The sequence below is a fragment of the Erinaceus europaeus genome, chromosome 12, assembly GCF_950295315.1.
Source record: "Erinaceus europaeus chromosome 12, mEriEur2.1, whole genome shotgun sequence".
Lineage (NCBI taxonomy): Eukaryota > Metazoa > Chordata > Mammalia > Eulipotyphla > Erinaceidae > Erinaceus > Erinaceus europaeus.
Window position 1 is genome coordinate 74,791,070 of NC_080173.1, and position 13,853 is coordinate 74,804,922.

At 36.5% G+C, this 13,853-nt stretch overlaps 1 protein-coding gene across 5 annotated transcripts in view; it reads right to left on the reverse strand.

The window, feature by feature from the left end:
- The window catches only part of NF1 (neurofibromin 1), a 317,563-nt gene that overhangs the window by 238,624 nt on the left and 65,086 nt on the right, over nt 1-13,853 (reverse strand). For all 5 annotated transcript variants that reach the window (XM_007530811.3, XM_007530810.3, XM_060203994.1 and 2 more), the window contains 3 exons: nt 11,467-11,550; nt 8,936-9,126; nt 625-731 (listed from right to left, as the gene is read on the reverse strand). In XM_007530811.3, the coding sequence (XP_007530873.2) occupies nt 625-731; nt 8,936-9,126; nt 11,467-11,550 (382 nt within the window). The remainder of the gene's footprint in view (nt 1-624; nt 732-8,935; nt 9,127-11,466; nt 11,551-13,853) is intronic.

Genomic DNA, 13,853 nt, shown 5'->3' on the forward strand with positions numbered 1-13,853 from the left:
TTATTCAATCTATATAATCATGTAGACCATTTCACATATTAGGAGGTGGCGATACTACTGGCATATTCTACCTGGAAGTAAAACTAGGCACTGAAATAGACTGTAATTTTGAAAAATCAGTCAGTCAGCAACAGAGCTGGAAACAGAAATGAGATCTCTAACTTAATTCACCTCCGCTCATAATATCACAACATTCTGGGTCCACTCTGCAATGACACTTTAATATCCCGCAAAACTATCTGCTTTAAGCTGCCTTGGGATAAGTGGTGAGCATGGTTGCCTTCCAAAACTATCTGCTGTTAGCACTTCAGTGACAAAATCAACCTGAAATATACAAAAGTAAATAACAGCACCCTACCACTTCCATTAGTAAAAACAAAAAATATAATTAAGCTAAAGTTTCCAGTAACAGTATTTTAGGAAATTTTCTCTATTGTACTCTTTTTCAAAGATTGTGAATCACTGAGCTATAAGTATTATTAGTCACTTCACAAGGACACATACATTGTAAAAATCCATTTTGATGTTCTGCTTCAGTACAATTTATATAATTTATAGCTTCATAAATACTGTGTTTTTACCCCCTAATTATTAATTTCAGATATAGCATATATATAAACTTACCCTTTAGGAGTCGTTTTAATTTTGCACAATCCACATTGATATACTGCAATAATTCTATATCATGAACATCAACATTGTCTTCTGAACAAACAGTCAATTCCTGTAACCTACAAAGTTTAAAAATAAAAGGTGCTTTAGTATTAGGATATTCCAAAATTCTGATTTGAAAAGATTCTTCTCACACCAATGTTGTCTATAAAATTTGAAGCACATGAATTTGCAAACATCTGAAACACACATGGACTTGCAAAAGAAAAAAAAAAAAAGGAACCAAACTATCTCTAAGACTATGTAAGAACCTGGATGATTATATTTGGGAGGGTCTGGAGAGAGCGCAAGACATTGGTGCTGACTATAGTGTGGAATCTTATAAACCATCTGTAATCTTATAAACCATTAAATCATTAATTAAAAAGAGCCTTCAAGTTGCATGCTGTATCACTATAATCTTATAAACCACCATTAAATCACTAATTAAAAAGAGAAAAAAAGCCACCAAATTGCAGATGCTACCATGATGCCAAACTGACTTCTCTAGGCAGACAATCTCACCAATGTGTCCTGGAACCCCACCTTCCCAGAGACCTACCCAACTAGAGAAAAACAAAAACAGGCTAGGGTTATGGATTGATCTGTCAATAGCCATATCCAGTTAAGAAGCCAGATCTTCCACCCTCTGTTGACCATAAAGATCTTTTGGGATAAAAAAGGGATAAAGAAGGAAACTTCCAATGGAGGAGATGAAATATGGAACTCTGGTTGTGGGAACTATATGGAATTGTAACCTTCTTATCTAACAATCTTGTCAATCATCGTGAAATCACTAATTTTTAAAAAAGAGTAAATATAATGGAACAAATATTTCTTATAAAAATATAAAGGAGTATATCTCATTTAGAAGATGGGGAGGCCAGGCATGCACAAAAACCTGGACTTTACCCCCACTCTCCAACTGCAAGAGGGAAGCTTCCAGCAGTGAAGCAAGTACTATAGGTCTGTCTCTTTCCCTTCCCTCCCCCAATTGCTCTCTTTGTCCTATCAAATAAAGGTGCTAGAGGTGCATACCCTAGGGGAGCGGTCAGTCCATGGTGGTTCAGGCACTGAGGCCCAGCAATAACCCTGGTGGCAACAGAAATGAAGGGAGGAAAGAGGAAGGGCCAGAGGGAGGGAAAATTTGATGAGGGTTGAGGAGACAGCATAATAACTATGCAAAATGACTTTCATGATTGAGGCTCCAAAGTACAAAATCAATCTTCCACACCAACATATAAGCCAAAGCTGAGTAGTAAAACCAAGATCTGGTTAAGGAAAATAAAGGGGGGAGGTGGCTGGGCGGTAGCGCAGCAGGTTAAGCACACGTGGCGCAAAGCACAAGGACCAGAGTAAGGATCCCAGTGCGAGACTCCGGCTCCCCAGCTGCAAGGAGTTGCTTCACAAGTGGTGAAGCAGATCTGCAGGTGTCTATCTTTCTCTCCCTCTTTGTCTTCCGCTCCTCTCTCCATTTCGCTCTGTCCTATCCAACAACGACATCAACAACAACAACAATAACTACAACAATAAAACAAGGGCAACACAAGGGAAAATAATAAAAAAAAATTTTTTAAAGATTAGATGGCTAGTATAGGATAGGATAATGAGGGGAAAAAAACACATGAATCTCCAGTAAGCTTCATAGCATGTGAATTTATCAAGTTATATATATTAAATGTACAATTTTTTAAAAAATTGTTTATATTTATTTTCCCTTTTGTTGCCCTTGTTTTTTTTTTCATTGTTGTTGTTATTGATGTCGTCGTTGTTAGATAGGACAGAAAGAAATGGAGAGAGGAGGGGAAGACAGAGAAGAGAGAAAGATAGACACCTGCAGACCTGCTTCACCACCTATGAAGGGACTCCCCTGCAGGTGGAGAGTCAGGGGCTCAAACCAGGATCCTTACCTGGGTCCTTGCTCTTTGCACCACGTGCACTTAACCCACTGTGCTACGGCCAGACTCCCTTAAACGTACAATTTTTTAAGGAGTCAAAGCATGTTGACAACCTCTGAAGCACAGTGAGAAACACATGTGAAATAATATTCTCTATGCTATTTGTATCTTTTAAATTTTTTCTATAATAGAAAAATTTTAACTCAAGGGAGTCAGACAGTAGTGCAGCAGGTTAAGCACACACGGTGCAAAGCGCAAAGACCTGCATAAGGATCCCAGTTCCCCACCTGCAGGGGAGTCCCTTTACAAGGGGTGAAGCAGGTCTATCGGTGTCCACCTTCCTCTTCTCCTCTCTGTCTTCCCCTCCTCTCTCCATTTCTCTCTGTCCTATCCAACAACAAAAACGACAACAAGAATAACTACAACAATAGGGCAACAAAAGGGAATAAATAGATATTTTTTTAAAAATTTCCCCACACCTATGGACATCTAATCTTTGACAAAGGGGCCCAGATCATTAAATGGAGAAAGCAGAGTCTCTTCAACAAATGGTGTTGGAAACAATGGGTTGAAACATGCAGAAGAATGAAACTGAATCACTGTATTTCACCAAATACAAAAGTGAATTCCAAGGGGATCAAGGACTTGGATGTTAGACCACAAACTATCAGATACTTAGAGGAAAATATTGGCAGAACTCTTTTCCACATACATTTTAAAGACATCTTCAATGAAACGAATCCAATTACAAAGAAGACTAGGACAAGTATAAACCTATGGGACTACATCAAATTAAAAAGCTTCTTCACAGCAAAAGAAACCACTACCCAAACCAAGAGACCCCTCACAGAATGGGAGAAGAACTTTCCATGCCATACATCAGACAAGAGTTTAATAACCAACATATATAAAGAGCTTGCCAAACTCAACAACAAGACAACAAATAACCCCATCCAAAAATGGGGGGAGGACTTGGACAGAATATTCACCACAGAAGAGATCCAAAAGGCCGAGAAACACATGAAAAAATGTTCCAAGTCTCTGAATGTCAGAGAAATGCAAATAAAGGCAAGAATGAGATACCACTTCACTCCTGTGAGAATGTCATACATCTCAAAAGGTAATAGCAGCAAATGCTGGAGAGGGTGTGGGGTCAAAGGAACCCTCCTACACTGCTGGTGGGAATGTCAATTGGTCCAACCTCTGTGGAGAACAGTCTGGAGAACTCTCAGAAGGCTAGAAATGGACCTACCCTATGATCCTGAAATTCCTCTTCTGGGATATATCCTAAGGAAGCCAACACATCCATCCAAAAAGATCTGTGTACACATATGTTCTTGGCAGCACAATTTGTAATAACCAAAACCTGGAAGCAACCCAGGTGTCCAACAGCAGATGAGTGGCTGAGCAAGTTGTGGTCTATATACACAATGGAATACTACTCAGCTGTAAAAAATGGTGACTTCACCATTTTCAGCCGATCTTGGATGGACCTTGAAAAATTCATGTTACGTGAAATAAGTCAGAAACAGAAGGATGAATATGGGATGATCTCACTCTCAAGCAGAAGTTGAAAAACAAGATCAGAAAAAGAAAAAAGAAAAAAAAAGTAGAACCTGAAATTGAACTGGCGTATGGCACCAAAGTAAAAGACTCTGGGGTGGGGGTGGGTGGGTGGGGAGAATATAGGTCCAAGAAGGATGACAGAGGACCTAGTGGGGGTTGTATTGTTATATGGGAAACTGGGGAATGTTATGCATGTACAAACTATTGCATTTACTGTTGAATGTAAAACATTAATTCCCCAATAAAGAAATTTAAAAAAAAAAAGGGCAACAAAAGGAAATAAATAGATATTTAAAAATAAAAAAACAAACAAAAATTTTCAACTCAAATTTCCGAGGCCAAAGATATATATTCTTATTATGTGCACTTAACCTGGTGTGCTACCATCCAGCCCCTCCAGAGATACATTCTATGTGCAGTAGTTATTTTTCAGATGTGAAGCCCTGAGTTCAAGCCCCCCCACCCTCCATACACACGCATATTAAACTACAAATGAAATATGGACACACTTTTATTAGATTCTCTTCACATTAACTAGACTTCAGAAATATGAATAGTACTTTATAATTTTATTTAAAAAAATGAGTAGGTAGCATAATGGTTATACAAACAGATTCTCATGCCTGAGGCTTTGTTGTCCCCAATTCGGTCCCTTGCACCACCATAAACCAGAGTAGAGCAGTGCTCTGGTTAAAAAAAAAAAAGTATTGCACTAAAGTAAAAGACTCTGGGGTGGGGGTAAATGTTGAAGTCCTGGAACATGTTGGCAGAAGAGGAACTGGGGCGGGGGTGGGGGTGGGGTGGAGGGGTAGACTTTTGTGCAGAAAACTGAGAAATTTTACACATGTACAAACTACTATATTTTACTGTTGACTGTAAACCATCAAGACCCCCCAATAAAGAAAAAAGATGAGTAATCCTTTCTTCATTGCACTTTTCACAGTTTATACATGGTCATTTGTTTACAGTCCCTACCTCACTTCCACTTATAAGACAAGAATATTTCTAAGTCAAAATTTAACAAAAACACAGAATTTTAAAGCAACAATTTTACATATATCTAAATAAATATGTTTACAGTTTCCTTCCAATTTTTCTTTCTTTTTTTTTAATTACCAGAGCACTGTTCAGCTCTGGCTTATGGTGGTGCAGGGGACTGAACCTGGGACTTTGGAGCCTCAGGCATGAGAGTCAGTTTGCATAACCATTATGCTATCTACCCCTGCCCCCAATTTTTCAGTTGCAACCACAGAGGTCAGTTTTTCAAAAGCTGGTACTGCTGATCTATAGAACTGTGCTTCCTAAGGACGTATACTCACTATTTCAGTTCATAAGGCAAAAGAGAAAAAAAATAAAAGCAAAACAAAAACCCTTTAAGCAGTAGAAGAGAATTACTAATTTTCATAAATGTAGAGAGAGATGGTTTTTTAAAAGCACAATTATTATATGGTCTTATTTAGAACTATCTCAAATTATAAGCATTCTAGTATATTTTGAAATTGACTGATCATCACACTAAACCTTGCTAAAAATGAAACAATCCTATTTCTTCCTTCCCAATTTCCTCTTTTACTCACTTTAGCTTGCAAATGTATAACTAACATTAAAATTATTCTAGATACTTCCTATCATCAATGAGAGGAAACCTTAGCAGTTCACAATGGGAATGAGAAGGCCCTCAGTACAGATCTATAGGCTGAAAATCCCACAGCTGCTGCAAACAGCCTAGAAATACGGAATACATATTTGGAAATAGGACTTCATAAATTAGTAACACCAACTTTTGAAAAGCTGATTCTTGCGGTTGTGAACAATAGAAGAAAAGTTTAATTCCTTTTATAGTTCAGTTATTTCCACAGGAATAGCATACTTTATTAAGGTTAAAAATATTTCTGAAGTAAAGAAAGCAAGTAAAGAGTAGGCTTAACAAAAGAAAAGAAGTACAAAAATCTCTAAACACCTAGCAAGACTCAGTTAAAATGAATGACAAAAATATATGGAACTAAAGTAAAATGCCACTACTGACTCACCCATCCACCCAGGTCCAGAAATAAAGAGGAAGCTGGAAACCAGGGAATTAAGAGAAGGAAGAGTGAGACAGAGAGAAAGAAGAAAGAGACAGAGACAGGAAGGAGGGGAATAAACCAAAGCATCACTCTGGTATATGCAGCACCATGGATTACATTTGGTTAATTTTTTTATATTTATTTGTTTATTCCCTTTTTGTTGCCCTTGTTTTATTGTTGTAGTTATTTTTGTTGCTACTGATGTCGCTGTTGTTGGATAGGACAGAGAGAAATGGAGAGAGAACAGGAAGACAGAGAGGGGGAGAGAAAGACACCTACAGACCTGCTTCACCGCCTGTGAAGCAACTCCTGCAGGTGGGGAGCCAGGAGCTCGAACCGGGATGCTTACGCTGGTCCTTGCGCTTTGCGCCATGTGCGCTTAACCCGCTGCACTGCCGCCCAACTCCCAGGGATTGATTGCATTTGGGAACTCACTTTATTCACTATGTTACTTCCCAGGCTGCAAAGTACTGATGTTGATTCTAAAAGATAAACATTTACAGAGATCAAGGAGATGGCTCAGCAGATAAAGTGCATGCCTTTATATGTGAATAAGGCCAGCAGTTGGATCTCCAGCACCACGAGGAACACCATGGACAGCATCAAAGATACTTAATGGATGATGGTTGTTACAGGGCTGCTTTAGACAGCTTACTATTACTCAGAAAATGAAATGTTATCACTCATGAAAACTTCATTAAGACATTTTATTTTATTTTATTTTATTGTGTATTACCCAATGTTATAATTCACATTAAGCCATTAAATAAAACTTTTAATTTGCACCAATAATTCTGATGAAAAGTTGAAAAGCCTAGCATTGTGGTAAAAATGTCATTTTTAAATATTTTTCCCTTTTGTTGCCCTTGTTGTTTATTGTCATCATTGTTACTGTTGAATAGGACAGAGAGAAACTGAGAGAGGAGGGGAAGACAGAGAGGGAGAGAAAGACAACTGCAGATCTGCTTCACTGCCTGTGAAGTGAACCCCCTACAAGTGGGGAGCCGGGATCCTCACACCAGTCCTTGTGCTTTGTGCCACGTGTGCTTAGCCTGCTGCGCCACTGCCTGGCTCCCAAGAAAGTCATTTTTTAAAAAAAGATTATAGGACTGATTTTGGAATTACAGAATTCCAATATAGCACAACAACTATAAAAGATTAAAAAGCAGAAAAATAAAAAAATCGAATAGAAATCAGTAATTCACTGCTCACTTATAGGTGGAACTTTATAAAACAAGGACAGAGAGAAAAATACAAAGTTAAACTTGAGCTAGGTCTGATATACTGCACCAAATCAAAGGACTCTGGGGAAGGAGGGAAGAGAGAAAGCTAGAGAGGGGGAGTGAGGGAGAGGGTTTAGGGTCCTGGTGCACAATGGTGAAAAAAGACCTAGGTTGGGGATGAGAGTGTTTTATAGACACCTATCACACGAAGATAAGAAATTAAACCATTAACTTCCCCAATAATATTATAGAAAAATATTAATAATTTCATTTAACTTTTAATTAAAATGGGTTCATTAGTTCATTAAAAAAGAAAAAAATCACTGCTCATGCAATATAGACAAGTTCAAGATATGGGTACCATTAAGTGCTCCATTACTCTGGATGAAGCTTAGATTTCCTGATCACTAAATGAAACCTCCTGTTTGGTCATGGTTAAGGACCTACTTAACTCTACTCCCATGAAAAATGCAGGTTGCTTACATGATGTTGGTTTCAGAGTTGCTTGTTAAAGTTAGAATTACATTCCAAAGACCATTAACAATATTAATTTCTCCACCTACAACACATCACAGTTGATGTTCACATCATTTAAAAATATTAGTTTAAATGTAATTTACCTTTTAAGGCACAACAGTATATTTTATACAGGATTTCATTGCAAAACAGCTAAAACACAAGTATAGGGAAACAGTCAGGTATAATGAAACTAACAGATTCTGAAGCTACCCTGGCTTAGAAAGTAAGAGTTCCTACATTATTTAACCTATCAACTTAATAATTTTTGTGAATACTAGTTTACTTACCTCAAAAAAGTAAAGACTGTCACCTATATTTCCAAAATAGTGATAAAGCAGTACGGCACATGCTGTAAGTGCTCTACAAAGGAGAGTTTTTACAGTTTGTACACTAAAGCAAAACAAAAACAGGCCACTTCCTAGAGAATTCTCTTTGTGATTTACTAACTTCTCCATTCTTACACACCACTGGGATTTTTTTTTTTTTCTTTAGTAACTCAAGTTCTTGTGATAGGAACGGAAATATAAGGTCATTAGAATTATAACTACTTTTATCAATTATTTTGCCTGGCTAATTTCATTGAGAAAGTCAAGCAAGCAGCAAGCAAGGTACTTTAGCAGTCGAGTCCCAGCATAGTGCAAGACCCCAGGTTTGGTCCCCAGAACAGCACATGAGAGAGCAGGGCTCTGGTCTCTCTTTCTTTCTCATAATGAACCTTTTTTAAAAAGTAAGAGTGTGGAGGTGGGGAGAGTGTCAAACCAAAAGCTTAGGGGGAAAAGCCTGCTTATGAATGATTCTTTCCCTAAAATTTGTACTTTCATGTTTTCAATAGTACCTATATTTAATTGTACACACCAATATAACAATATTTCATAATAAAATTTTCAAAGAAACTGATGTATAAAAATTTCTACAAAAGCCCAGTTAAGCTAATTTCTGTCATTTTGTTTTTATACAGACAGACTAAAATTTATATTACTTACAATAATCTTATGTAACTGTACACACTAACCTGGTAGAAATACGACTAAAGACTGCATTGAAGTTGTTGCAGCTGAGAGAAAATAAAACCCCAGAGGCAGAATTCCGAAGTTCGGCTGCATGTTGGTTTCCTTCACGACAGGTGTGAAGAAAGTGGCAGATTTCAGGCAGCAACTGTTTGACTAGCATTGTTTCATCTAATCTCATTGTGTCCTTAGGTTGCTAAAATAAAAATATTCACATGACTCTAAAACTTTCTTAAATTTACAGGAAAACATTATTATTATAAAAATTATCAAAACAACATGGGCAACAAAAGGGAAAATAAATAATAATAAATTTTTTTTTTAATTATCAAACATGTAGGAACTAAAATAGAATTATGAACACTTACATATCCATAATCTGGATTCAACAATTGCTAATATTTAATAATGTTTTCTTTTTTAATATTTTCTTTATTTACTAATGAAAGAGATAGGAGGACAGAGAAAGAACTACAGTATGTGGTCTGGGAGGTGGCACAGTGTGTAAAACAATGGATTCTCAACCATGAGGTACTGAGTTCAATCTCCGGTAGCACATGTACCAGAGTGATGTCTGGTTCTTTCTCATTCTCCACCTGTCTTTCTCATGAATAAATAAATTCCTTTTAAAAAAGAAGGAAGGAAGGAAGGAAGGAAGGAAGGAAGGAAGGAAGGAAGGAAGGAAGGAAGGAAGGAAGGAAGGACAAACGAACTACAGCATGACTCTGGTACATGAACTTGGGATCTCATGTTTAGGAGTCCAATGCTTTATTCACTGTACCTCTTTCCTGACTACTAGCCATACTCACTATATCTATCTGTAGTTAGTCTAATAAAGAGAATGGTCTGTCTTTCATCTTTCAACCACAATTAAATTCCAACTTGTGTGTTACCCTTCCCACTCCTGATTGTTACCTGTTTCTCAAATCCCTACATGAGCCAAGAAACTCATCTTGTTGTGAGTTCTAAATAAACTTTACTCATATTCACAGTCGACTGCTTTATAGCTTCTATTCCTAAATCAAAATAAATGCCTAGGAGGATAATCACTCCTATCTATGGTAGACTGACCAAAACAAACAGATACTACAAAAAAAAATAGGTAAATTACAAGCATCATATTGCTCCACCCCCACACTTTTCAGAATTTCTTAAAAATAAATTATTTTCCAACACAATTTCAATGCAATTGGCATACCAAGGGAAAATAAATAATTCCTTTATATCAACTTAATTCAATCTGTATTCAAGTTTGCTCAACTACTCCAAAAGTCTTTCCTGGTTTTTAATTCACAAGGGTCCAAAAAAGTTTTACAAGTGCAGCATGGTCATTGTTCCTTTAGTCTCCTTGTTTAACAACTATCTCACATAACATTCCAAGCATATCTTTATTTTTCATAGCATTAACTTAAGAAAATAGGCTGCAAATTTCAAGTTACAGTGCTTATTTCTTACTTATAAGTTAGCTAAAAACGAACTGTTTGTAAACTGTTTGTACTTAACTACTTCATATTATCTGTTTTTTTATGTCTGTATTTACATATAAGTGTTCTTAAAATAGAACCTATCAGTAATCACTGTTTTAAAGGAGTTTTATTGTTGTTGTTTTGGTATGTTTGGTGCTTTTGTTCTGTTTTGTCTTGTTTATTTTAATTGCCACCAAGGGAATCGCTGGGGCTTAGTATCTGAAGGACAAATCCACTGCTCCTAGTGGCCTTTTTAAATTTTTTTCTTCCTTCTTGTTTCTGTAGACAGTGAGAAACAGAGAGAAGGGAGAGAGATAGAGTGGAAGAGAGACTCATGTAGCACTGTTCCACTACTCATGAAGCTTTCCCTGCTGCAGGTGGGGACCAGAGGTTTACACCTGGGTCCTTGAGCATAACAATAATGTATGTGCTCTGGTAAAGTGTATGCCATTGCCAGAGAGAGAGAGAGAGTAAAAATTATTTGTTTTTAGTCTAGAGATAGAAATTAATGAGGAGAGAGAGAGACCTGTAGCACTGCTTCACAGCTCATGAAACTTTCCCCTCTGTAGGTGGGGACCAGGGGGCTTGAACCCAGGTCCCTGCACATGTAACATGGTCACTCTATCATGCTTACACCACTGTCTTAGTTTTATTTTTTTAAGATGTCTTTTATACAGACTTAAAAAGTAAAATATCAAAATCAGTTTCACATGAAAAGAAATGCGTACTCTTGGTCTTTGACATCATATTCTTAAACAACTAGGAAATATTACTTTAATAATATCTGTAGCCATTAAATCAAATAGTAACTTTTTCTCATAAAATCTTTTGTAAAAGCATGAAAGAGAAATATTCGACTCAAGTTTCATATTTTACAAGATTAGAAAATAATTTTCTGTTGAAAATTGTTTATGCTACCAGAGCAACTGTGTTTGTATATTCATGCTCATATGTCTTAGACAAAACGCCAATATAACTATTGTTGTTCCCACCTATATACTATGATGCATTAGATCTTGATTGTGAAATGAATTCACAAAATCTGCTTGCTGAAGAATAGATTTGCTTACCCCAGCAAGACATTTTTCCAGTGTATCCAATATAATCAACTGAGAGAGATATAAATTTTTTTCTGCAGCTTCTCCAAATATTCTCTAAAAGAAAAGATATTCAGAACATTAAGGTTAATTGCGTTCCACTAGAAATCAGCACATTAAAGTAAGCAACTACATTGTCAGGAAAGTAAGCACTTATGAATCAAGAAAACCAGTCTTGTATTTTCTCTCTCAAATTAAATTTTTTTTAAACTTACTGTGTCTGATTTTATCCTAATACTTACATAAAATTAATTCTCAGAAAAACCAAAATACTGGCATTAACTAGAGTCTATGTAATAGTAGAAGACAGTTTATATTTTCAAAATAATGAAGGTTTCAAATACTCTTAGATCTTTACCAGGATCTTGAACTGAGCATTTACACACACACTGATGCCACAAAGTAACAGTCTAAAATTTTATATAATGAAATATTGTAGCACCATTATAGTAAACTGTTAGCATTCACTGTCTTTAGACTACTACCATCTGAAAAGAGATGATGGGTTTGGCAATTTAATTTACTTCATAAGCACCAACTGAATGTTAATATCACAATACTAATTCTGCTTTTGTTCTGAAAAAGTTTAAAGGATTAAAATATTTTCAATCTAAGCTGGAGCATGCAAAATTCCACTGTTATGCCCTATACATTGTGCAACGGAAAAGTTACACAAAAAATTCATGTATTTTTGTAAATTATTTTTACATATTTATACAAGATTCTTCTATTCCAGAAAACTTGGAAAGGTTTAATTTTTCCATACAGAAGATTTATTTTTAAGACTAATGAATGCTCGTACTTTCAGTTTGTCAGTTCTATAAATTGGATGGATTTTCTTTTTTTTTTATTTTATTATCTTTATTTATTGGATAGAGACAGTCAGAAATCAAGAGAGAAGGGGGTGATAGAGAGGGAGAGAGACAGAGAGACACCTACAGCCCTGCTTCACCACTTGCAAAGCTTTCCCCCTGCAGGTGGGGACTGGGGGCTTGAACCTGGGTCCTTGCACATTCTAACATGTGGGCTCAACCAGGTGTGCCACCACCCGGCCCCTAAATTGGAGGTATTTTCTAATCAACCATTTAAATGAAACACAACTAAGATTATGTGACTGTGCAAATAAGGCTGATTTTGAAAATCTTACAATGAGAAATCAATCTCACAACTCATTACAGATAAAAGTTATAAAAGCACAATGGTTTGGAGTTAATATCCAGAATAGTTGTTTTGAACTGAACAGAAACAACATTTTTGATAGAAATTGACATAGGGTAAGAATCACCTGAGAGAGGTGAGAGGAATTATATATTCAAAAGTACAGAGAGGGGCCAGGCAGTGGCACACCTGGTTGAATGCACATGTTACACGTGCAAGGACCCAGGTTTGAGCCCCCAACCCCCACCTGCAGGGGGAAACTTTGTAAATGTGAAGCAGTGCTGCAAGTGTCTGTCTCTCGCCCTGTCACCCACTTCCCTCTCGATTTCTGACTGTCTCTATCCTATCAATAAAGATAATAATTTTTTAAACTCATTTAAAAAAATACAGAGAAAGAATAAAATGCCTTGAATCTAGGAAATATAAACTGACTTAAAATAGGTAAAAGGGGGCCAGGCAGTGGCAGACCTGGTTAAGTGAACAGTGTGCTAGGACCCCCAGGCTCAAGCCCCTGGTCCCACCTACAAGGAGAAAGTTTCACAAATGAAGCAGTGCTGCAGGTGTCTCTCTGCCTCTTTATCTTCTCCTCCCCTCTCAACTTCTCTATCTCTATCCAATAATAAATAAAATAAGTATTAAAAAAATAAATATTATAAAAATAGGTTAAAAAAAGAAGTAATTACAAGTGTTTGATAGTGAATGACTACAAATTGATATTTGAGGCAAACTTTTAAACAATGGGTTCTCTAATTACTATGGACTCTGCACGGGTTATAGGAAGAAGAAAAAAGAACATTAATATCTTCATATAATCAACCTCCTATTTTAGGGCTACAAATCATTTATCATTTAGGACACGTCAACTGAATATGCTGATAATAAAATAAGCAGTTATGAAGACATTTTTAACACATTATTATGATCAACTTATACAGCAAAATTTTGCTTTTATACAGCAAAATCTAGGGGTAGGGGTAGGGAAATACTAATTCCAAAAGATGAAAACAGTGTAGCATCACAAATAAAAAGAATTTTCCAAGAAGAATAATCAGCTATTATGAAAACAGATGGCTCTCTGATGGTGGGTAAAGTATTTGGCACATGTTTAGGGAGATGTGACATTGTGTCCCTATGATAACAACTGTCTTGGAAAACATTTCCTTAATGAAAAGGGGGGGCTGGAGAGATAGAATAATGGTTAT